The 26793-nt window shown below is 41.5% G+C and overlaps 1 protein-coding gene across 6 annotated transcripts in view; it reads left to right on the plus strand.

The window, feature by feature from the left end:
- The window catches only part of St7 (suppression of tumorigenicity 7), a 228515-nt gene that overhangs the window by 96336 nt on the left and 105386 nt on the right, over positions 1–26793 (plus strand). For all 6 annotated transcript variants that reach the window (XM_085683703.2, XM_085683705.2, XM_085683704.2 and 3 more), the window contains exon 2: positions 17559–17641. In XM_085683703.2, the coding sequence (XP_085539829.2) occupies positions 17559–17641 (83 nt within the window). The remainder of the gene's footprint in view (positions 1–17558; positions 17642–26793) is intronic.

Below are 26793 nucleotides of genomic sequence, written 5' to 3' on the forward strand. Positions count from 1 at the left end.
GTGACTGTCCAAGTTTGTACTCCCACCAGCAGTGGAGGAGTGTTCCCCTTACTCCACATCCTCTCCAACACAGGCTGTCATCATCGTTTTTGATCTTAGCCATTCTAACAGGTCTAAGATGGCTTCTCAGAGTTGCTTTGATTTGCATTTCCCTGATGGCTAAGGATTTTGAGCAATTCCTTAAATGTCTTTCAGCCATTTGAATTTTTCTATTGAGAATTCTCTGTTTAGATCTGTACCTTATTTTTCAATTGGATTATTTCATATTTTGTTGTCCAGTTTCTTGAGTTCAGCAAATGGTGCTGGTATAACTGTAGGTTGACATGAAAAAGAATGCAGATAGATTCAAATCTATAGTCATGCACAAAACAGACACTGGATAAGATAAGATAAGGATAAGAAGCACCACACTTAGCCATTTGGTTCAAGTTTCTTTTGAACCTGAATATAGACTTACTTGATACAGTGTGATTTGAAATAGTACAACAAGATACTGCATGAATAAGATGTTGGTAGAGCAACTTCTTAAATCTTTGTAATGCTGTCAGGTAAAGTTCAGGAAGCCAGCACTGATCAACAAGACAATGTTTACCTTGTTGGCTTCTGCTTAAGTGTAGATTGAAGGGGAATGGAGGGGCTTGCTTGCCAGCAAGGGGAGGGCGTTGGCTAACGCCGCTCTTTGCATTTGCGCACTTCTCAGCAGAGATTTGCCTTCTTATAGACTGATTTCAAGAAACCAGCATTAGAAGACCTCACAGTTTGGGTTAGTTGTAGATTTATTACTTTTAATCAAGACTAGCTGATTTTCTTTAGTTTAATTCCCAGAAACTGAACCTTTAGAATTCTTCCTTGGAGATGAGGGTGGAAATGCTAATCAGATCAGAAGAATTGTTATTTCTTCCTAAGCATTTTAATGAAGAATAAAGATGAAAATAATTACTTCAAATGTCACAAATCTATTAAAATATATCTTTTTGATTGAAAAGTACACGTAGGACGAGTTTCCTCCATGCTTTTCAAGTACATGCACCGATAATTCAAGGCTTATAATTTTTTATTTTGAGCGCGTGTAGTAGACAGTAGAATTTATCATGCCGGTGTGATTTGCTTTGTTCTGTGGCAGAAGTCAGACCTTCAGGAATAAAGGCGTCAACGTGGTGAAGTCAAGATGGTTACATGTTTCTTTGATCTCAAGTTATGACATTTAGGTTAATTAGAAGACAGAAGTTCAGACTCCCTTATAGCTCACTGTCTCCCTGCAACCCAACTCTTTGGAAGCCTGGGAGCAGAGGGCGTCTGTCCCATCATGCCTTTGGAAGCCTGGGAGCAGAGGGTGTCTGTCCCATCATGCCTTTGGAAGCCTGGGAGCAGAGGGCGTCTGTCCCATCATGCCTTTGGAAGCCTGGGAGCAGAGGGTGTCTGTCCCATCATGCCTTTGGAAGCCTGGGAGCAGAGGGCGTCTGTCCCATCATGCCTTTGGACGCCTGGGAGCAGAGGGCGTCTGTCCCATCATGCCTTTGGAAGCCTGGGAGCAGAGGGCGTCTGTCCCATCATGCCTTTGTGCTCCTGTCACTCTGTGCTCTTCATGCTCCCAGGAGCAAGCTTGTCTGCAGGATGAGGGCAGATCCACAGAAGAGCTGGTCCCTGCTTTCTCATCTCTCTGCTCTTAGAGTGTTCCAGAGCCATGCTGCACACACTACAGGGGAGGGAAGGGCAGAACACCTCATTTTAAAGTAGGTTGTTAAGCAAAGAAACAAAAATAATCTTGATAATTTGGTAGCAAACTGGAAATAGACGCCTCTTGCCCAGATTATCATTTACTAATTAACTAATCAAGATACTTATTTAGAAATTAACTAATCTATTGTATATATATGTGTACATATACTTCTTTTGAGAATTCTGAATAATATGTAAACATCTCCTCACTTTTCAAGAAAGATGGAAGTATCAGCTGCACATTTAATACTAACTGCAACCGACACACAGGTTTATTGAAGAGCCTAAAGGACTGTCACAACTGGAGAGGGAATGACTTGCCTTGAGAATGTTGTGACCTCACTGCAGCCGAGTATTGTAAGTCATGAAAGCTCTGGAGGAGACTGCCATGTGTTTAACAACTAGAGCAGAGAGTATGCAGCCGACGGAATCATAGTCGTTATTGTAGGTAGCATGTGGACTTGCTTTCTTATAAGCAAATCTGAAAAAAATTCATGTTTTCAGGCCTCTGGATTTCATAATCCCTGAGAGGGGTGTCACAGTGCAGGTTGTGAAAGAGAATGGTTTATGAGAACTTTTTAAAGAAGTTATGCAAATCTGCAAGCTATTAGTTTAATTCCTTTCCTGACTTGTCCTTTATCATAGAACTAAAAAGAACTTCACACTTTGAATCCTTGAACTTGTTATGAGAAAAATTGATGAACAGATATGAGATTATTGACCCAGGAGAAAGTCCAACTTTGACCCTTTCTTTCTAGGAAACAGCAAACCATATCACTGTATGGGACTGAAGGGCAGAACAGAGAGTTCTTAACCACAGCTCATGTGTGTGTAGCAGTCGTACACAGCATTGACGGAGTTTGAGGCTTAGTTTGTAGCTCTGTTATGTGGAAAATACAACAGAACCTGGTGTCACAGGCTTGTAATCTGGCTAGTTGGGTGTTTGAGGCAGGAGGATTGCAAGGTCAAAATCAGTTTCAGCCACCTGGACAGCTTATTGAGGCTCTCTCTTAAAGTAAACACTGAAAAGGGGGTTGGGGCTGTAGCTTAGGGGCTAAGGTCACTCTCTGCTACAGGGGTTCTCAACCTTCCTAATGCTGCGGCCATCAGTACAATTTCTCATGTTATGGTGACCCCTAACCATAAATTTATCTCTGTTGCTGCTTCATAACTGTACTTTTGCTATGGCTATGAATTGTAATGTAAATATCTGATATGCAGGATATCTGATATGCGACTCCCAAAATTTTGACCCACAGGTTGAGAACCATTTCTCTAGTACCATAGAAGAAAAGAAAAAGTTACAAGTGAGCACTTCCACAGCTTAACGGTAGATAGAAGGTCTTGTGCGGTTATGATCACATTCCACAGCCTCCGTTTTAGGGAAATGTTGGTTTAGATGTGATAGTCTAGTCGTATAGTGACGCAGATTTGCTATACTTACTGCGTTGTCGTGTGAGCATCGTGAACCCACGTTACCGCGCTACCCTCTTTGTACTCGAATCATTATGCAGTTGCCGCTCTATTACAGCACAGCAACTTGCACCGAACAATGCCTGCTTAAAGCCCAGGGTGAGACAGAAATTCGTGCCCAGCTGGATGGAGATGAATGGCAGCTCCATGGTGTGAGCAGGATGCTCCACGGCAGGGTCATTCCTGCTATTATGAGGCTTGAAAGAGAACAGAACAAAAAGAGTCATGGTTGCACGGATGCTTTTGTGGATGATGAAGTTTGAATTAGCATATGCAGAACACTCCAAGACAATGAATGTCTAGTCTGTTAATTGTCTAGAGTAGATTCTTTCTTAGCACTTCATCTGCCTTGTAATTAGCTGTAGCTCAGTAGTGAAGTCGTGACACGGCACACAGTAGCACCGAAGGAACGAGACCTTGCCTGGGTGGGTGACACTGTGCAGTGCACGGTGTGCATATTAAATCAGACGCTGGCTTCCCAAGTGGTTCTCTTTCTGGCACAGGGACAGCTTTCAGGTTCCTGAATAGATCTCTGTGGCAGCCATATGCAGCATGAAATGTATTGGAACAAAGAACTCTGGAAGCATGTGACCGACTGTAATGTCAAGACGTCTCAGTGCTCTGCTTCCGTCTTTCTAAAGCTGGGATTTGAACACACAGACACATGTTAAGCCATTCTCTTATAGTTGTTCTAGAAAAGCCAGGAAGGTCTTTTTCTTGCCATTGTTGTTTTGTTTGCTCTACTCTGTTATATTATTCTTAAATATCTTAGTTTAAACTAAATTTAAGTGATATTTTAAAATTTTCTCTATATTCTTGCTTTAGAAAATGTCTTATTGCTTGATATTACCCCTTTGTGTTTTGAGGTAGATTCTTATTTGGTTTTACAGATAATGCCTGTATAGTTATAGTTCATGAATATTGAAGATAAGTGTGTTCACATGCCCACTGTTATCTCCTTAAAATTATTTCTTAACTGTCTACAGATTGTCAAGAATTCCAGAAAGATACTTGATTCCCATGTAAAAAGTTCTGGGATTGAGAAATAGATGAGCAATATCTCATCAGATTTATAGAGTGATTTTAGAAAATAAATTTTAGAGCCCTAAATTTCAGACTTCATTTTAAATAGGTGATATTCTAGAATTAAACATTGTATTTGTACTCAAGAGATGCTTGTTACACATTCTCATACAGTCCCTATTCATTCCATATAGTTTTTCTGTCCTTGGATTGCGCTGAACAGAGAATATCATCCCTAAACTAAATGCAGAATGCAAAATAGAACCAAGCACAGGTTTTATGAAATGCCCAGAATTCTGTGTCAATGTTGTTAGAAAGAAAAGATCCAATGATGTCTCAACAGGTTCTCAATTTCTGTCTCTAGTAGGAAAAAATTATATTAGCTATCATGTTTCCAAATAATAGGAAAATATCAACCATTACTTGAAAAATATGAAAGTATAAACAATAATTATATGATTGGAATTAATTTATAATTTTATGAATGTAGTAGCTTTATTCCCTCCTTTTAACTTAGTTCATAGTAGGTCCTGACATGTCTCTAGGAACCTTTGCTGTTTTTCCTAAAATACATTACACTCAGGACAATAATCTACAGGTAGCATACTTGAGCATTTGAGTTTTAAGTCTTTCTTAAATTAATTACTTTTTTAATGCTTTGGACCTGGAAATGTTTAAACATATCTAAACAATTTACTAATCTCTCCCTAGGCTATTAACTATTTCCTTTAGGCCACAATGTATTTGTAGAAATTGTTTTAAATGTTTCTTATAGCAGAATTCTTATTCATTTCATTCATTGTACAGCTGTGGATAAACTAACCCGAAACAGAATGTCTTACACATTTTTTGAAATGGTTTTTCTACCAGTCTAGCCTCGAACTTGTGATCTTCTTCCTCTGCCTTTGAAGTCCTGGGATTACAGACATGACTCCATCACTCCTGGTGACTTTCAGAGTGTGGATGACTCCACAGGCCTCTTTCTTTAGCTGAGCATTACCTTCTCTTAGAATTTATGCTTTGCTATGGTGAAATAAAGACTGAGATGTAGGACTGATTATATAGAACTGTATATATATATATATAGTATATATAGTACAGACTATATAGTACCGTATATATAGTATATATAGTACTGGCTAATAGTACTGTGTGTATATATAGTATATACAGTACTGACTTAAATAGTAATGTGTGTATATAGTATATATAGTACTGACTATATAGTACTGTGTATATATAGTATATATAGTACTGAGTAATACTATATATATAGCATATATACTCCACTATATAGTACTGACTATATAGTACTGTATATATAGTATATAGTACTGAATATATAGCATATATAATACTGACTACATAGTACTGCATATATAGCATATATAATACTGACTATATAGTACTGTGTATGTATAGCACATATAGTACTGTCTATATAGTACTACACATGTATAGCATATATGCACTGACTCTATAGTACTATTTATGTATAGCATATATAGTAATGACTATATGTATAGTATATTATTTATACTATAAGTATAAAACATTGATTTGTTTCTAGGTAGCAGTTTTTCTCCAAGAAATTGATATTTTTTAAAATGATAAAGAGATGAATTTAGTTTTGAAGTATTTTCAGACTTAATACTGACTGTGTTCAACTTTCACTAGACAAACAGAACTCATAACATGGATGAGAAGAGTGGGAGGAAACAAGGGATGGACCCACAAGATTATGGGGCTGACTAGGCTGGTCTTCAGTGGGTGAAACAGGCTGCAGGAAGGACGGGCTAGAACACTTGAGTACAAGCAAGTGAAGCTAAACTTACAAGTGAATTTCTGATGAGCACAGCCTGTTATAAGTCAATTCAACTGACTGAATTAGGCCCACCCTGCCTATCCGTTATAATCTTTATAGCTGAGTATGTGCTATAGCTTTATCTACTTCTAAACATAAGCAATACTTATGTTTAGCTAAATAATGAGGATATAATCCAATTAATAGTAAAATGCCACCATCTAAATAGCTTAATCTCTGAACCAGTTCTTGACCCATATAAAGACATCAGCTTCATGAATGTAAAACCATGGTGTATCCATGATAAAAATCCAGAAGTACTAAATTTGATGACAGTGCTACTGTCTAATATAACATTTAAAAATACTCTTATGGAAATAGAAATAAAATATACATTTTTAGTGTTGCTATTTATTAGAACTAAAATGCTGCAATTACAATTGTCCAATTATCTTTTCTGTTGTTTTTTTTGAGACAGGGTTTCTCTGTAGCTTTGGAGCCTGTCCTGGAACTAGCTCTTGTAGACCAAGCTGGCCTCAAACTCACAAAGATCCTCCTGTTTCTGCCTACCAAGGGCTAGGATTAAAAACATACACCACCACTGCCAAGGTACAATTATCCTTTTAATTGAGAAATTGGAATAGAGTGATTTCCTAATAGGATTTAAAGGGAAAGTATATGCTTACTTTGTGCTTTCAAACTGTTGCTCCTAGCTCCCCTAAGGTCACACAGGTTTTGTTTGTTTGTCTGTCTGTTTTGTCACTAAGGTACATTAGTAGGAAATACCAGAGAAGTCATTGTTTGCTTACTATAAACCAGGAATCAGCACATTATTTTGTAAAGGGTCATATGCCAAGCATTTTTAGCTTTGCTACAAAAAGAGAAAGAAAAACAACTTTAGAAGAACAATTAAAAAGGAGAAAATCTTCACTTAACTCATGGTTTCAAAAGTCTCAGTTATAGGAGCAACTCCCTTGTTTCTGAAACTTGGTGAAACAAAACATCATGATAGAAGATGTGAAGGGCAGAATTGCTCACTTCATGACAAATAGGAAGGAACCACGGCAAGATACACCCCTCAAAGTGGTGCAGGAGAATTATCTGTATTCTGTCAATCATATTTTAATAAAACGCTGATTGGCCAGGCAGGCAGTATAGGTGGGAAAGCCAGACAGGAAGTAGAGGTGGAGCAAAGAGACTGGGAGTATTCTGGCAAGCAGGAAGCTCCCTCCGCACTCCTGCGCAAACCACCAGAGAAGCAACATGTGAGCTGACAGCTGAAAAAGGTATCAAGCCATGTGGCTAACGTAGATAAGGATAATGGGGTAACATAAGTTATAAGAACTAATGAGTAGCCTGACCTAATGGGCCAATCAGTTTATAATCTTATGGAGTCCCGTCTGTGATTTTCTAATACTGCGCTCATCTCCCTAGAGCTCAGTGATAAAGTCGGCGCCCATATGGTCACTTAACTGTGAATCAGGCCTTCAATACAAGAGCCTTTAGGGTCAGGGTAGGGATACTTTATATGTAATACACAAATCTTTAACTCAGTAGTTCTCTACCTGTGGGTCTCAACTTCTTTGACAAACCTGTCTCCAAAAATATTTACATTTCAGTTCACCACAGTAGCAAAATTGCAGTTATGAAGTAGCAACAAAAATAATTTTGTGGTTGGGGCTCACCGCAACTTGAGGAACTGATTTAAGGGGTTATAACATTAGGACGGTGGAGAACCACAGGTTTAACCCCTGTTTTAGTCTAAAGGCAGTCAGACATAATAGGGTGATGTTTATGAAACTCCATTTGCTAACTAACATAGGCAGTGGGCTGTTTTTAGTTTGGTGATATAGCCAATAAAGACTGAGCTTGTCTGTGGCTTATTATGCTTACGGTGCCGTATGTTTATAATGACAGAGTGTGGTGGTTTGAAAGAGAATGGCCCCGTAGGCTCTTATGTTTGAATACTTTGTCTCCACTTGGTAGAACTGTTTGGGAAGGATTAGGAAGGTGTGGCTTTGTTGGAGGAGGTGTGACCCTGGAAATGGTTTCTGAGATTTCAAAAGACTGCAAAATTTTTACTATTCTTTTTTTTCTCTCTGATTCTGGATTGTGGAATAAGATGTTCTAGCCACCGTGTTTTTGCTTGGTCATTAAATGATAATAGACCCCAAGGGCTCAAATATGTAAATACGTGGTCCTCAGTTGATGGAACTGTTTGGGAAGGACTAAGACGGGAGAGCTGTGTTACAGCTCCTCACACCTATTGATAAAGATGTACGTTCTCAGCTACTGCTGCAGAGCCGTGCACGCCCACTGCCAGGTTCCCTGCAGTGATGACCATGGAGCCAACTCTCTGGAACTGTAAACCCAAGTGAACCCTTTGTTTTCGTCATGATTTGTAATCACAGCAATAGAAAAGTAACTAAGAAAAAGGGAATATTCCAGCATAATTTCTAAATTAGGAATTGATAGACTATTATTGAATTCTACCTGCTTTTGGTATTTTGATAAGAACTGTGAATGAATCAGAACAAGTACAGGAATAAGGAAGTAACCTGTAATATTTGAGAGTACTATGTTTGTTTTTGTAGCAAATTATATACATTATATATTTCATAGGTATATATGTATCATAGATACATAGATATATATCATAGATATAATATATAGTATATAAACATCATATATTATATTTTACATATTATATTGTTGTATACTCCTCTGTTTTATATATGTATACAAATGTGCATTGTATGAATATGTACATTTCCTCAATTTACACACACAAAAAAGAAAACAATAGGACTTGTTCCTGGCTTGATATAAGCACAAAACCTAGGTCAGTGCTGAGCTGCCGTTGTAAGTGACAGAAGCAGCATCACAAGGTGAGCTTATTTTCCAGCTTTGTGACTGGCTGTCTCCTTCTCTCTCTTCTCTTTATTCATGAATAATAATAATAAAATGAAAAGGAGGCCGAAAACTTATTAAGAACCTATGTAGAGCATATAGCCATTTGATAAAACATCCTGGGTATCCAAACACTTGACACAGGGTATATAATTCAATGGTATAACTCATGTTCTAAATGCCCTGTGCTCTGGGATCAATCCCCAGAACTGCAGGGAAAAAATAGACATCCAAGTGCTCGAATTCGTGTTTCACAGTTCAGCAGCATAAGCTGTACTTTCTGTTAAATATTATGCAATCAATTTCTTGTATAGGTCAGAAACTAGTAGATTTTTCTAGTCCTTGGGGAAAAAGACCTATAATAACACAACCTTTGGGTATTAATTTCCCGTGCATTACGTTTGTCAGTGATCTTTAATCTGGAACTCAGGAGTTCTCGGAAAGGCGGTTAGGGTGGCATTGTAGCATGTCCACTGTTCGGCTATGTCCCGAACAGTATCATCTGGGAGGCCGGTCTGGGCTGTGCCCAGGTGAAGGAGAGATTGGGCACTGAGGGCAGGCAGGTGGAAAGGGATGATCTCAGCACAGATGTTTGTGTGCAGTATTTGTATGCACCTAGGATGAGACCTGCTTTGGAATGTCTGATGGAGAAGCCCTCAGAACAGAAAGCCAGTAAGAGGAAACCTAGAATGGGGATCCAGTGAGAGAAGTCCTCAGAACAGTGGTTGGAATTCAGCCTTCAGGGCAAATTTGTCTACATTTATCGCTGGATCTGCTCCTTCCAGCTGTGTGCCTTTGAACAACATGTGATTGGAACTTCACTTTTCTGACCTGTAAAAGCAGACAGGGTAATGACATTTGTTTAAATTAGTTGATTTTAAAATCAAGACAATGCATGGAACACATTTAACTCATTCATGGATGTTTCATGAAGTTCCCACGAGTAGTTGCTGCCATTCTTAGCATCATTTGTGGGAGGAAGCAAAATATTAGGGTCATTGACATTTTTAGCCCTTTAGAAATTGCATTTATAGAAGGCTTTTAATTCAGGAACATAACCAGGCTCTATTACATTTTCTAGTATGGTAGGCATAGAAACATATTTTATGTTCTTATTTTGATAAAATCTGATAGGAGCAAATTGATTTCCAGCTGTCCTCCTTCCCCAGATGACTGGTTTAGAATAGTAGGCTCCTGTCCTCTGTCATTCGGATGTGTCTCTCTATGTCATGCAGCGCCATTCATAGGGTGACTTCTCAGAAACTCCGAGGAAGTGGGAGAGGAGATGGGCACACACCCACTCTGTGTGAGCTGGAAAAGAAGGAAGAGGGAAATACCACATGGAGGCAGAAAGCACCCTTTGTAGCTGCTGCTGTGACGGAAGAACAGCAGTCAGCTCATACACAACTGCTGGTTTAAGATGCAGTTTCCAGGGCTGGAGGGAGCGCTCAGTTGTTCGGAGCGCTCATTGTTCCAGATGACCCAGGTTCATTTCCAGTCCCTGTGGTGACTTATGGCCACTCCAGTTACAGAGACCCCAATGCCTTCTTCTAAACACAGGTGCCAGCCATGCACATGGAGTACATACATACATGCAGGCAGAACACTCGTGTACATATAAATCTTAAACATTTGAAACAACAGCAGGCAAACAAAGCTACACGTTCCTCCAGCATCCTTCAAGCTGGAGTTTTCCTGAACATTTCTTTGTAGCAACAAGGTTCTTGTTTGATTTTCTTTGCAGGTGTGGGCCGGTCTCTCATTCCCATTATTTCTAAATCTTGTTTTTGCCTATGATGAAGCCTGGAAAAATATCCTTTAAATCATGTACATATTTTGTGTCTGTTTGCTTTTCATTCTTTGGAAGATGTTTAAACCAGTAGTTGTACCATGTCATGTGAGGTCTTCCCACTTATGTCCTGGTATAGGAGGTCCTTTTGTTTATGTGTTGCTTTTATTGGTTAATCAATAAAGAAACTGCTTGGCCTGATAGAGCAGAACTTAGGTAGGCGGAGTAGTCTGAACTGAATTCTGGGAGAAGCAGAATGAGAGAGCCGCCAGGTCAGACATGCTGAATATTTCCCGGTAAGCCACGACCTCATGGTGAACACAGATTATTAGGAATGGGTTAAATCAAGATGTGACAGTTAGCCAATAAAAGGCTAGAACTAATGGGCCAAGCAGTATTTAAATGAATACAGTTTCTGTGTGATTATTTTGAGTGTAAGCTAGCCAGGCGGCCAGGATAAACAAAGAGGCCCCGCTCCCTGTAACAATTGGTGCTACAAAGTGGTAAACTGACAGCCTCAACTTCCCAGTCCACTTCTGCTGAACTTGGTACTCACCCTTCTGTTAATGGTTTTACTTGGAAGCCTCCTGTGTGGGGACACTTGGCTCTTCCTGGACTCTTTATAATGGGGAGCTTATCAGTGAGTTTCTCTTGGATAATTTAAGTACCCAATTAAATAATGTTTTTCTCTCTGTCCCTTTCTGATGTGGGATGTCCTTCTGTTCATGTGTCGCTTTTATTGATTAATGAATAAAGAAGCTGTTTTGGCCTGTGTTAGGGCAGAAAAGAGCTAGACAGGAAAACTAAACTGAATGCTGGGAGAAAGTAGGTGGAGTCATTGGGACACCATGTAGCTCCTACATGAGACAGAAGTGTTGTAACCTTGCTGATCAGAAGGCCACTACCTCATGGTGATACACAGGTAATAGAAATGGATTAATTTAAGATGTAAGAGCTAGCTAGGAATGCACTTGAGTCATCAGGCAAACAGTGTTGCAGTTAATATAATCTCAGTGTGATCATTTCGGTTCTGGGTGGCCAGGAAATGAATGAGCAGCCTCTGCTACTCATTCCAACACCTTCCCTCCCAGTTTATTACTTAATAAACACATTCAAAACAGAAAATATAAAGCAACCCTTTAATATAGTTCTTTGAGTTGCAGTGACATCCAACCTTAAAATTATTTTTGTTGCTATTCATAACTGTAATTTTGTTGCTGTGTGCATCATAATATAAATTTCTATGTTTTCGGATGATCTTAGGCAAATCCTGTGAAAGGGCCACTTGACCCCAAAGGGGTCACCACCCACAGGTTGAGAACCAATTGTTGTCTGGCTCATACACAAGTTCTCAGCAGACTTTCTTTTGGGTGGCAGCTCTACCCCCAAAGAGAAGTACATTAGTTTCTGAACTTTTAGAGAATGAAAAGAGAGAGGAGGGAGGGAAGAGAGAGAGAGGAGAAAGAGAGAAAGAAAGAAAGAAAGAAAGAGAAGGAAGGAAAGAAAGAAGGAAGGAAGGAAGAGAGAAAGAAAGAAAATGAAAAATTGAACCTGGAATTAAATTTGGGTTTTATCACCCTGTGATTTGCAGTTGCTTCTCTGGCCCATTTATATAGCTAAATGAATTAGCTAATATTAATAAATGTAAATGATTTATCAGGAAGTACAAATACTTCCTGTTTTTCTACTCTTGTTAATGTCCTTCTTGCCTTTCTTATTATTTCTATGAATTTTATATTTAAGTTATTTGCTATAGAACATTACTGCTGCCAATATTGTTAACCTCCAGTTGGGCAGTTATCTCTGGCACATTAGGTAATAAATGCCTATATTCAACTTTGCAGCATGCATTCTTCCTAAACCTAACCACAGACCTTTCTGTAATATTTTCTGTGTAAATTCCAGTGAAGGAGGGATCAGTGAGAAGGCAGGGTCAAGATTTCTCTCAAGAAGATAGAAAACGTTTTGCCCAGTTGACCCTGTAGGTGCCCTTCAGTGTGAACACAAGGAATTCTGGGAGTGTTTTTACATCGCTCACCACAGTTCCCCACGAGAACGAGTGTTGCTCGTGCCAGTGGTTCTGTGCTCGCCAAGAATCCAGCAGTCTAGCCTTTCCAATTAGACTACAGGCATTAAATGAGAAAGAAAAAAAAGCCAATGCACAGAGCACACACAGCAGAGCCTCAAAGGTTACCAAAGAACCCCTTCATTTTGGCTGTCAGTCACAGCGCTTACTTTGCATGATTTCAGTGCATGTCCTTTGGGGCACTATTTGAGGCATTCTCAAAGGAGCACGTTGGTGCACATTGTCTCCCACTCCAGCCAGGGCTGAGGAAAGAGCACCTCCGTGGCTCTTGGAATCATAATAGACTGTTATATTGTTCCCATGTTTGCTTCTCAAAAAATTACCCAATTCCTTAAGGACAAGAATTACATGTCAAGCACATTTGAGTCCTCAGAACTTTATGCAGTGCCTGACACACATTGGACATACATAGCTCGCTGAACTGCAGTTGATTATCTGCCTTTGAGTTTGCAACAGATTTTAAATAGCACGTCTTCAGGGAGAGAGAGTGGACGAGAGCAGGCAGGCAGTGAAAATAATAGTTACTCCTGGGTTGGCACACCAGATGACAAAAAGAACACGGAAAGGCTTGAAAAATACTTCTATCACTTAGTTTTGGAGGGAAATAGTGTTGACTTAAGAATTAAGTCAGTTTCTGGAAACGTCACTGCATGCTAACAGTGGCACAGTTTGTGTCTGTGTTGGTAGAGTTGCTACTGAAAGAATAAAATTTGTTAGAGGCATTCTGTTGAAGGGCTAAGTCAAGAACACACAGTGCATTTTGAACCTATTTGCATATAAAATTGCCTTAAAAAGAAAAGTGTCTTTGGATTTTGGTAGGGTAAGTCTTTATCCTAAGTGACCAATTTCTCTCTTAAAAGTTTTTCTCTTAATTTTGAGGTTATACTATAACTCTATTTGTCCCTTCTCCTTCCTCCAAAATGACTAAATTTAAACCTGCTATATAGCCAATGTCATACTCTCTGGGCATTGTATCGCATAATATCTAGGAGATTCTTGGCTTATTGAAGAAGTAGTTATTGGATCTGCCTGATGTGCACTTCATCTTGCATGTGTACTTTAGAAATTACACATGTGCGCGTGCGCGCGCGCGCGCACACACACACACACACACACACACACACACACACACACACACACACACTGGGCAAAGGGATGGGGGGAGGATCCAAAGTACCAGGACACACACACACACACACACACACTGGGCAAAGGGATGGGGGGAGGATCCAAAGTACCAGGCATCAGAAACTTACTTCTGCTGTATTTATATTTGACTTTTAAAAATCACCGTTAAACACAAATGACTGAGAGTACGACCTGCGAACATTTTTCTCTAGTTTTCCGCCATGATGCAGCTCTTCAGCGGTATGCATGTGTCAGCCGAAGGGAACTCACCATCTGGGATCTTGCTTCACTGGTCCTTAGGGTCCTGGGACTTTGAGCCTGATGACAGGAAAATGTGTCAGATGACCTCTCCCTAGCAAGGGAGAAGGTGACATGAGAACCTAATGCTGCCTTGTTCATACTAATATAGCATGCTCCAACAATACCTTCTCGGGTCACAGCTGAGAAAAGAAAGAGTGTGTTCAGATGGAGCTGGCCGCTCTGTAAGGCAGAAACAGTATACCTGTAAAGTTGCCAAGGCAACAGCAAGGGTAGAAGAAGAGTAGACAGAATGATTTATTACTTTAGGAATGAGTCTAAAAATAAATCTCCATGCTTCTCCCTCACAAAGATAAGTGCCATAGGGTTTCTTCAGAGGCCTGTGTACGTGAGAGCTGAGGCTAGGAGCCCACTGCAGGAGGGGAGCAGGGGAGGAGCAGGAGCTGAAGTAGAAGTGCTTCTGCTCAGCCTTTAATCCTGGCTGAACTGACGGATGAAAGACAGGTTTTATAAGGTTATACAAATGCTCTATAGTAAAACAGCTCTAGAAAAAGACTATTTACAGATATATTATAAATATCCTTTATTCCCAGATTTAAAAGAAAAAGCATCCCCTCAGCTGCAATTTTAGCGGATTTTCAGAGCCTTGCATCTCAACATGTTAAATGGCAGCAGAGACAGGAGTTATGTGTTATTTATGAATGGCCAAGAATGAAGCTCTTGGTGGGCAGTAGTTTCCCTTATCATTCATCTTGGGCATCCTGTAATTAACCAGCATTACCAAATATCCATGTTGGTTTTCATTTTCCCAAACTACTGCGCTGGTGACTGCCTCGGGTCTACATTGCTGCCTGTATTAGGATTACTTTTGCTGTGATGAAACACCATGACCAGAGCAACCTGGGGAGGACAGGGCTTATTCAGCTTATACGCCATCATCACTAAGGGAAGTCAGTACAAGAACAAACATGATAGGAACCTGAAGAGAGAAACTGACGTAGATGGCATGGAGGGGTGCTGCTTATTTGCCTGCTCCTCATGGCTTGCTGAACTGCTTTCTTATAGAAGCCAGGGCCTCCAGCCCAAGGTGGCACCACACACAATGGGCTGGTCCCTCACCCATCAATCACTAATTAAGAAGATGCCCTACAGGCTTGCTTCCATCCAGATCTTTGGGAAGCATTTTCTTAATTGAGGTTCCCTTCTCTCAGATGACTTATTTCAGGCTGACATAAAACTAGCAAGCACAACTCATCCCTTGTCAACCTGATACACAAGTGCATCGTTTTTCAACGATTAGAATCTTTTCTTTCTCACTTATTCCCCAAATGGCATATTAATATAAAACTCACAATATGAAACATGAATAAATTTAAAAGTCCCACATGTTTATAAATTCAAACACATTAAAAGTTCAGTCTCTTTAAAAATCCCAAATCTCTCTTTAAAGTTCAATATCTCTCTACTGTGGATTCCTGTGAAATCAAAATTAAGTTGAACACTTTCTTTCTTCAAGAGGGAAGAACCAGAGTGCAGTCACAATTTTGAACAGAGCAGAACCAAACTCAGTGTGAATAACTAAATGTTCCGTATCTGGGATTCCATCAGGGCCTTCTGCATTCCTCCACAGGGCTGTGGTCTCTGTTCTAACTTCACCTTCTGCAGCACACCAGCTTGTCCTCTAAGCCCCTGCTGCTTCCTCTGCACTGCTGCTGTTCTTGGTGTTCAGGCTATGGTACTGGCATCTCCTAAATGCTGGGGTCTCTTGCTGCAACTAGGCTGCACCAGTAGTGTGGGCTTTTCTTTGTGATGCCAAGTCTCAACCTCCTTGCATGACCTTCAGCCCTGAGCCTTTAACTGCCACTGAGGCTGCACCTTCACCCACGGCCTTGCCTGGTGTTTTCACAGCGCTGCTCTCCATGACCCCTTCAGACCTTTAGACCCAGAACCACAGGATAACTCTGCACATGACTAAATTCCGCTGCCAGCACAAGTTCTCACCATGGCTCGCTCTGGACCATAGATGCTGTATGCTGACCCCGAGGAAACACTTCCTAGAAGATTTTACCTAAATGATGCTGGTGTTATCAGCATCTTTCTCAGCCCCAGCTGACCACCACTTAGTTTCCCAGCAAACCAAAGGTTTCACTTAGTGGTTCTGATCTCTTAATTACAAATGTTTCTTCAACCCCAGCTAACCAGAACCACATAATATTAATTCAAAACAACAAATAACCCCAATAGCATCTTTAAGCTTACCTCTGAAATATCACAAAAAAATATGACTCACCCTTCTTTAGCAGCTATCCGTTGCCAGTAGCACCTCAACTAGGGTTGGAGCCTCCAGAACCCATGCCCCACGCAGGCACCCAGATGGGAGTATTGACTGACTTTCCTGTCTAGGTCTTGTGCAGGTAACTATAGCTGCCGTGAGCTCCTGAGTGCAACAGTCATGCCCCACGCAGAAGAGAATTTACAGCACTCTTCCCCGTCTTCTGGTCCTTATTTTCCTTCCTTCCCTTCTTCTGTGATCTACCCTGAGCTTTGAGGGTACAAAAAATATCCAAGTTAGGGTTGAACACTCACTGCTGCTTATTCTCCGCATATTGGCCAGTTATGAGTCTCTGAATTGCTGGATATCTACTGCAAAAAGAAATTTATCTGACTCAGTTTGAGAGTAGCACTAATCTAAGGACTCAAATGTTAATATTTTAGAAGACAATTTGAATTTTCCATTGAGCAAAATAATAGCAGTAGGTAACTCAGACCTGTGCCTTCCTCAGCCAAAGGCTTCTGACCAGGTTTAAATAACTAGCCATAAATTTCTTTCTGTGGAACAGGCTTCAATCCAACCAGAAAACCATTGGATACACCCCTAACAGTCAGACCACTATTGTACCAATCGGCTCATTTTCTTTGGCAAGTACTGTATCATTAGGGTATAACCTGATACCTGCCTTTCTGAATCAGTGTACCAGTTGGACTTTGCTATGGTTCTGGGAATTTTGGTCACCAGAAACAAGCGATTTCACAAAGAATCAAAATAAATGGGTTAGGTGCTAGAGAGATGGCTCAGTAGTTAAGAGCACTCAGTGTTCTTGCAGAGGGTGGGGATTCAGTTCCTAGCACCCACGTGGTAGCTATAGCCATCATCTGTAACTACAGTTCTGGGGATTTGGATGCTGTCTTTTGTCCTTCTTAGATACTGCATGCATGTAGTACATATACATACATGTAGACCAAACACACACCATGCACACACAAACAGACACACATGCACACACAATCTTAAGAAACAAAGAACAAGTTTTACTGATATGGTCTTGCCTTTCTAATTCTTCTCCCCTTTTCCTTTTTTTTTCCCCCAGTGAGCATGTTTTTGAACACGTTAACACCGAAGTTCTACGTGGCCCTGACAGGCACCTCCTCACTAATATCTGGACTTATTTTGGTAAGTGATTGAAATCTGATCTAAAAACCTATTAGCATGTATGCTAGTGAATCTGGGAGAGTATACACAGGTCGTTTTCGGCGTTCGTCTTGCACATGTGTACGTGTTGCATAGGACCGAAGAGAAGATTTGTACTACCCAGGTCACATGCTCTGGATATGTGACCATCAACCCTTTCTTTTGTTGAAAGGTGAAGCAACTCTTAATATGAAGGAAAATAAGAGAAGATGTTTCTAGGACAAGTTTTAGTGTTCTACCATGTAAAATATGCTGGGGCTGTAGCTCAGTGGTGGAAAACTTGCATCATATTCTTGAAGCCCTGGTTTCAGTCTCTATCATTCCAAAAGTTAGACAGACAAATAGATAGTTATTGCTGATGTGTAAAAGTGGCTCAGTTCAACTAAGACCATTCTTCATGTATTTATTGTAATGGATTATTGGACTTAATATCAGCAGGAATATTGCTCATTGCTTTTAAACGTGGTGGCATGGATTGTGGCAGTCCTAAACTTTTCCTCCCTTTGTCTTCTTTTCTCTCAGTGTTTCCATTTATTTCTTTATTGCTTCCTTTAAAAAACCTCAATTAGGTAAAAAAATAATATCACCCGTACAGTTTTATTATCTTATATTCTCTAATGGCTGTAAATATGCAAGATTTTATTACCTAATGTAGTTCACTTTTGAGAACATTATAGAAGCATCTAAACTCAATGAGACCATTCTCACATAATTTAATGATCTTTAAGGGAGAGAAATCTTTTTTCACTATGCATAATAATATTATTAACTATTATAGAAATAGGCACACTAAAAGATTACAGAGTTAATAATAATAAAAATAAATTATCAGTGGAAAAGTATTAAGGGAAGATGGGTACAAACATATCAAGCAAAGTGAATGCATCTGCCTGGAATAATGAAAGATTTCCGAAGCCTGAGCACATAAGGTGGAGAACGGCAGATTCTACAAACAGGTGGAAGTAGAAAATGGCAGTGTGGGTACATCCTCTTGAGGTAAGAGCATATCTAGGCTCAACTTGTTATGTCTGTATCACATGGGTTATGTGAAATGCACAAAGTTGGCTTTATGGAGTCGGGATATGAAGAAAATCAGCAGTAACTACCCCAAGATTGAACTATATGGAGAAAGCCCAAATCTGGGAGCAAATGCCAGTTTGCTGAGACAAGCGGCCATCTCCTCAAACACATCCATAAAAGACAGGTGCTGTAGTGTGTAGCCCCCTGCCTCTTATGCATCCATGGCCCACACATGCATCTCTGACAGCTCATCTCTGTACAGAAAAGTTGAGAGAAGTCAGGACGCTGCTATGGAGACTTGCTCATAAAGCCATGAGGTTGGATATTCATTATTCTAGCCAGAAACTGTATTTTATTCTAACATTGGCTTCCTCCTGGTTTTTAATGTTAAAATTATCTTGTGAAATAATAGTGACTATGGATGGTGTTATTTTACTCAGCAGAGTAGATATTGTAGAAACCCACATTCACTTTCAGCCTTAGCAATGTGATTGGAGACTGGGGAGATTTTAATAGAACATGAGACCTGTTAATCTGAAAACCACTGTGGTAAGAGCTCACCACTTGCAAGAATTTAACTGACCTTGTAGGGTAACCTAGAACATTAACAAAAAGGGAATAAAATTACATGAAGATAGTTTGAATCTGACTAGGACAAGGAATAAAGGAGAAAAATAATTTGTCAATCTCTAAATGTTGACTTAGGGCAGAGACAAACGGTGAGATGACTTGGTTGAAGAAATTCGGTAGGAGCTGCATTGCTAGGAAACCTCGGGGCTGGGGAAATCAGCTAAACAGCAAAAGGGTATGAATCACTCCAAAAGCTTCTAATTTTATTGATTAAATGCAAGGTTTTTCATTAGGAGGCTGCATGCTTGCTACTTGGGGCTAGGTAGGGAATTATATTAGCCTGCTGGGAGCTGATCGATAGCCAGGAGACAAGTCGTGACTAATAGTAGAAAGGAGCAACAAGGGAGTCGTGGCCAGCGTCCCAGTGACCGAGGAGGAAGACAAGGGCCGAGCAGTGTGGACTCTAGGACTCCCCGGTCATTAGGTCCAAGCCTTCTATTCTCCAGGTGGGAAATCTGAGACTTCTGAAGGAAAGAAAAGAAACTCTTGGGATTCTTTGTAGTAAAGTAAGCTTCCAACCTACATTTTAAATTCCCATTCTAGTGTGTGCCAGTTGACTAAGGAAACTGCCCACATGGAAAATGCTTTCATTTGCTTGATAAATTCCTGTTAAGTACGTTCTGAGGAGATTTTTTTTTTATAACACACACACACACACACACACACACACACACACACACACACACGTAAATGTTGTCGGAAGTGGAGACAGGTATTTTAAGTATCTGATAGTTACCATTTGAAATTTATTTTATTTATTTATTTAATTTTCGTTTCTTTGAGACAGAGTTTCTCTGTGTAGCCCTGGTTGTTCTGGAACCTGCTTTGTACACCACGCTGGCTTTGAATTCCTAGGTAGATCTGTCTGTCTCTGCCTCCCGAGTGCTGGGATTAAAGGCATGTGCCACCACTGCCTGGCCCACTTTAAATAATATCTTTTTAACATTCTTTTATGATAAAGCCTTGACATGCTTTTGATTAAACAAATAGGGAAGGCAAACTTGGGGCGGCTATGATTTGTACTGAATCCAGTAGTGCCCTGGACTGGGGAAAAGGCAGTTTTGTCTACATGTTCCTGTTCTCAGAAGGTTCCGTTGAGAACCCAGCCTGCTTGCGTGATGCTTGCTGTGCCTGGCACTGACTGCAGCTTCTCCTTTCCTCGGCTCAGTAGCACAATTGCTGCTGCCCTTTCTATGTGCTTCAAACCAGGCACATCAGTGACTGCCTTTGGGCTCCATAGCTGGCGAAGGGCAGAGCAGGAGTGAACCCAGGCTGTCTTACACAGCCTGGCAGTCGTCTGTCTTTCCTCACTCACTTCACTGCTCATCCGGTTAAGTGCCAGCTGCCTCTAGCCTGCTGCCTGCATGCCTGTCTGCATTTCATTCCGGAAGGCTCTTGCTGTGGCTTTGCAGGCTGTAAATTAATTGTCTCGGTGGAGGGTGTTTCCTTTCTTTCTGGTTAGTCAGCTTGAGGGCTGTCAGTCCTCTAACTCAGGGCTGGTTGAAGAAGCCGCCAGTAAAGGGATCTCCCTGGGCCTCTCTGCTGCTATTGCAGACCCGGGCTGGCCACACCTTCTCCTGTGTTTGGATGCAGCTGCTGAAACTGCATGGTCACTGCTGGGCTACATGGTAGAAAAAGAAACCATTCAGGACTGATGGAATATCTAGAACAGAGAAACCTGTCACGTAGGAAGGATATGAATGGCCGTTCTACAGTATATTGGCCTTTTCTGAGGGCATAGCTGTAGTGGGCAGTAATAGCTATTGATCGTCCCAGGTTCCTTCCTTAGAGATGGTTGACCATGGTGTCTACCACACTGCTTCTAGAGACTCAGCCTTGCTGCCTTTAACATGGATTTGGGGTGAGGTTTCTATGCTTGCCACTGTTTTTTCTTCTGAGTTTTTCTCAGGAGGAGGAGAGAGTTAGATGCTTTGCAGAAATGGCTGTGTGCATGGAATGCTGAGCAGTTTGCTTCCAGGCATCAGGGAGACAGCCAGCTGCGTTCCTCAGCAGTGGGTGCCCGCCACACTCGGAGTACAGAGCTGCTCCTGGAGACTGGCTGAGACCCTTATGGCTCCCACGCTAGAATCAGAAATCGCCATGCCATTTAATGTTTAAGAAGACAGATAAAAACAAGAGCCTTCTATTTCCACTGTGAAGGGTGAAACAGCTGGGTGGTGGTAGTGCACACCTTTAATCTCAACATTCAGGAGGCGGAGACAGGTGGGTCTCTGTGAGTTTGAAGCCAGCCTGGTCTACACAGCAAGTTCCAGGACAGGCTTCAAAAGTTACAGAGAATCCTTGTCTCGAAAAACAAACAAACAAACAAAAAAAAAACAATAAAAATTGGCAGAACTTGCTTTTACCTTAATTTCTTTAAAAATGGATACATATTTGACTAGACATATCTGATTGGTAGTTTTTCCTGGCTAGTTTAGACTGGTGCTGTGTCTCACTTGCACATCTCTGTGGTTCCTGTGGCCACTCCCATGCAGGCAGCTTCTTCCTGCCTGACTTCGTGGAGCCTCTTTGCCTGGCTGACACGGGCTTTCCCCCACATAGGCTGGCTCCTGCCACATGAAAGGCACTCTTCCTCTTACTCTGAGCCTGCCAGGTCCATTCTGTATCTGCTATCAAGGTGTGTCCAGTCTGCATAAGCAGCATCTCCAGACAATACTTACTTCAAAAGAGAAAATATTGGCTTTTGTTTTTGCTTTAAAATAGAAAGGTAGGTATGTGGAGAAAATAATTGCCTTAATTTCCTCAAATTATTGATAGAAAAATTGCTGTATATGATATTGAAATTTATACATGGATCATTGTATCCGTATTAACTTGTGTATAGATGTGCCCTTCCACCTTTATGTATATATAACGTGCATATGTGTTATATGTAAAGGTGTAAAAAAGCATGCCAGGCGTACTTTTAAAAGTTAGACTAAGTAACAAAGTAAAGAAAAGGAGAAAAGTAAATTAAAAATATAAGTTCATGGGTTGGATTACAAGCAGCATCATTTTGGAGAGGGGTAGAAGAGATGACACAGAAGGACTCAGTTGTAAGAAATGAACTGCCTCTATTGGTGCTGCCCTTGCCCAGGTCTTGTTTTGGAAGCCACGTTGTTGCGGTGTCATGGGCTGCTGTTTCTAGAAGATACAATCTCACAACTGATTTCCTGCTTCTCTGGCTTGGCACGTTTTCTGATCCCTCCTCCATGAGGCTCCCTGAGCCTTAGCTGCTATACATGGATCAGCTGTAGTAAGCCTCCCATGATGGTGTGTTCTTTGCCTTTGGATCAGTTACGGTTTCCTGCAATGGTCTCCTCTGTTTTAAAGAGAAGTTTCTTTGATGAGGGGTGAAAGAAACTCCCACCCCTAAGCCAAGAATTACAGAGAACTGAGGGATGCTGAGCGGGGGAGAAAAGTCTTCCTCAGGCACGAGCCCCTAGTTGGTTATCTCACACTAACTGGTCAGCCCTGAAATTGTACACATACTAATAATGCTAACGGACCTTAACAAGTTGTCTTCCTAGATTTATGATTGTGTGTGTGCTAACAATGAAGTATAAAAGGCCATGAATTTAGGGCAGAGCAAGGTGGGTGCGAGAGTGATTGGGGGAGAGAGGGGAATGAGAGAAATGATGTGATCATATTTAACTAAAAAGTTCTTTTCAATCAGTTAAACAACAAAAACAAATGAACAAACTAATTAAAAAAAAAAACTAAACCAAACAAACAGTAGTTGAGTTCCTACTGGAGGAGGTACTGAATAAATACCTCACGTGCATTGCTTCATTTGGTATTCATTAAAATGCAAATGTGGGTATCATCCATGTGTTTGTATGCTGAGTGGAAACAGACACAAAGATTAAGTCATTTGGCCCAAGGTATAAGGCAGGTAAATAGCAACGTTCAAATCCTCATGTGACTATGTCCTTTTTTATCCCTGTTCACAGTAACAAAACGAGGTGGCTAATCTGTCTCCTTTCAACAATTCATCTCAAGAACTTGACCTGTTATTCATATAGAGTGAATGATGACAATTCGGAGCTCAGGGTGAAAAGAAAAAGACTTGGGGACCCTTGAGTGGGAGGTGTTTTAAGTTGTTCAGAGTAGCACATAGATGCCAGATTGTGTCAGGAATTGACCAACCTATCTCTCTGCTCTAACATAACGAATGAGAGATGTTGTGGGGCCCAGATTGTGGGGGAACCTGTAGACAATGAAAGGAAGAGGAGACAATGAAAGGAACCCTACCAGCATATGATGTCTTGCGTTCACCATGAAAATTAATGATTTTCTGAGGGAGCACAAGGGTCAGACAAACACACACAGACACACACACACACACACACACACACACACGCGCGCGCGCGCGCGCGCTAGTCAGGATCTGTGAAGAAGAGCATTAGACACAGCAAAACTGGAGAAGATAAACTAGCAATAGACGGGAAGATAGACACAGCCATTTATCTTTTCCAATGTGCATTAAAGCACAGATTGGTAAGCTGGCAAGCTTGCAACTGAAGGGCTAGAACCAGAACACCCAGAAGTCACCCAGTGCAAACCAGAGCAGACCTAAGGACCAGACATCTGGAAAGGGCTGCTCAGACCTGTGGAGTGACGATAGGATTTCATTCTCCAGAATTTCTTTTAGGTTTCTTTTTTTGTTGTTGTTGTTTATTCTTTGTGTCTTTCACATCATGCGTCTCCATCCCCCTTCATTTCCCCATCTCTTCGCATTCACCCTCTGCCCTTGCAACATCCCCCCCCCCCAAATAAAACTGAAGAGAAAAAAAAAGAATAAAATCAGTCCCATCATAGAAGCAGCGGTGTGACACAGTGAGTCATGCACGCAGTAAACCCTTTTGTCCACTATCTTTACTTGCAAGTGGTCATTGCAGAGGCATTAGTCTGGTTTGAGGCCTCTGGTTTCTGCTACTTTATTGATGCTGGCCCCTCACTGTAACTTCTCTGGGTTATCCTATTGCTGCCCTGTCATGGAGATCCTGCAACTTTGTGTCTGCAGGACCAGTCCTTTCATATGCTCCAGCAGATCACAGATTGGGTGGATATCAGATAACCCTGATTCTGTGCCTGGGTAGTTGCAGGGTTCGTCAGTCCGCCAGCTCTCCCTTGTCCTAACCACCAGGGTGAGCTCTCCTGCATTACCCTGTCCTAACCACCAGGGCGAGTTCTCCTGCATTACCCTGTCCTAACCACCAGGGTGAGTTCTCCTGCATTACCCTGTCCTAACCAGCAGGGTGAGCTCTCCTGCATTACCTTGTCCTAACCACCAGGGTGAGTTCTCCTGCATTACCCTGTCCTAACCACCAGGGTGAGCTCTCCTGCATTACCCTGTCCTAACCACCAGGGTGAGCTCTCCTGCATTACGCTGTCCTAACCACTAGGGTGAACTCTCCTGCATTACCCTGGCTAGTTCACCTCTTGCAGCAACCAGCACGTTCCGAAATGAGCACCTTCTGAATGTTGAAGCTCATGTGAGGCAGGGACAGCTCTCTAGCTCATATGGCCCTGGGGCCAGTTCTCCTCTTTGTCCCAGGTGTTGATGGGGGAGGGCATCTCTCCTTGTCCACACCACCACGTGCACGGCCCATGGCTTTGCCATGCCATTTTGCCTTCAGTAAAGTGTCGCCTGGGAAGGTGGCTACCAGCGGGTTAGAGAAGTTGATACTTTTCATTTTCACAGACTCATAGAAATGGACCAAATAGATATCAAATAGATAAGTGAGGGAGTGGAAAAGAGAAGAAAAATCTGGTCTCTAAAGGAAGCCTGCGGTAGAGTGGAAGACTACAGTGTTTTTAGGAGGAGAGAGTTTTTCCTTTTCCTATTTGGCCATGAAAATTAGGTCTGATATGGCCAGTTTAGAACACAGACCAACACTTAGCATAGCTTATCATATTTTATTTTGTAATCAATCATTTATTGTCCTCTTCTTTTCTAAACTGGAAATAGTTGCCAAAATTTATGTTTACTATGTTTGTGCCTGGTGCCTTCAGAAGCCAGAAGAAGGACTTGAAGTTTCTGGAACTGGCGTTACAGATGGGTGCTAGGAACCGAACCTGGGTCCTTTGCAAGAGTGGTGAATGCTCTTAACCACTGAGCTATCTCTTCAGCTCCCATATTTGTGTCTTTCTTCTCTGTTCCTTGAACACCATGGTTAGCAATTGACGGTACAGATAATACAGTGAGTGCATGAATTAGCTGAATCAGAATGATCTAGGGAGCTTGTTTTGGATCCTGAGGACTGCCTCAGGCAGAACATTGAGTCTTAGGGCACAGGTACCATCACAGTATGAGCTACAGGAAATCCTTCCCATTCTTAGTACACGGCTACTCTTTAGCCCCCGGGGAGTGATCCTCATGTCCAGGCCACATTAATGAATGCTGCAGTAGAAAATCCTACCCGGTAAGTATATATGCACGGAGGAGGCCTTTTGACCTTGAAGAATACCCGGTCTTCCTGCCTCGTTTAGTCTTTGCAGCAGGTGCCCAGAAATGGAGGTTGGCGGGTGTGAGTGTCGGTTCCACGCAGAGCTGCCTCAGCTGCTCGGGGAAACAGGTGGCTGGTGAGGGATTGGCTGAGCATTAGGAAGCAGGAGGTCTACCCCACACTGTAGCTGTACAGTATTTATAAACACAGCACACACGAGAGCTGCTTGCTCTTTTTTCTTTTCCTTCCTTCCTTCCTCCCTTCCTCCTCCTCCTTCCCCTCTCCAGTCCTTCCTCCCTTCCTTTTTTTCTTTCCCCTGACTGTCAGTCTTGAGGAGTTGCGAGGAAAGGGTTTTGAAAGGGTCTGTGGGTATAAAGGAAGAGAATAAACACAAGAATTCAAAGGGAGATTAAAATAGTTATATGGATATCACGGCAGTGCTTGTCAGTTGCGTTGGTTTAGCTTATATGCTCAGGTGATCTGCTTTAGCTAATTAAAGAAAATAATGTGTATACACATGAGTGAGTACAGCCACATGCACAGGCATACAGTGCACACACACACACACACACACACACACACACACACACACACACATTCCATCTCCACACCCCCAAAGCATACTCATGTGTGCACTCACATACACAGTAACCTTCCTGCCAAGGGACGATGGCGGATGGCTAAGGTTCCTGGGATCTTGGCATCATATCTCTTGGTCATTTATACTTTTACATCTTCAGATTTTCTTTTTTTTTTTCATGGTTTCTTTTCCCTTTCAAAAGTGTGTGTGAGCCTTTCTTTTTTTAAAATAAGCAAAAGCAAACAAAAACAAACTCCTACAACCCCCCCAAACCTTTATGATTCTGCTGTTTATTTGGTTTACATGTAACTAATCCGCTGGCCATCACTGTCAGCCCTCCATCTAGTGTTTTCATTACTGCCCCATCTTTCCCCTCCCAGTGCTAACTGGGTTCTCTCTGGCCTGACCACACCCTAGAAAAAGCCCCAGAGAATCCAGTTAACCAGCCAAGG

Source organism: Myodes glareolus, chromosome 25 (assembly GCF_982192425.1).
Source record: "Myodes glareolus chromosome 25, mMyoGla1.1, whole genome shotgun sequence".
NCBI classification, from domain to species: Eukaryota; Metazoa; Chordata; class Mammalia; order Rodentia; family Cricetidae; genus Myodes; species Myodes glareolus.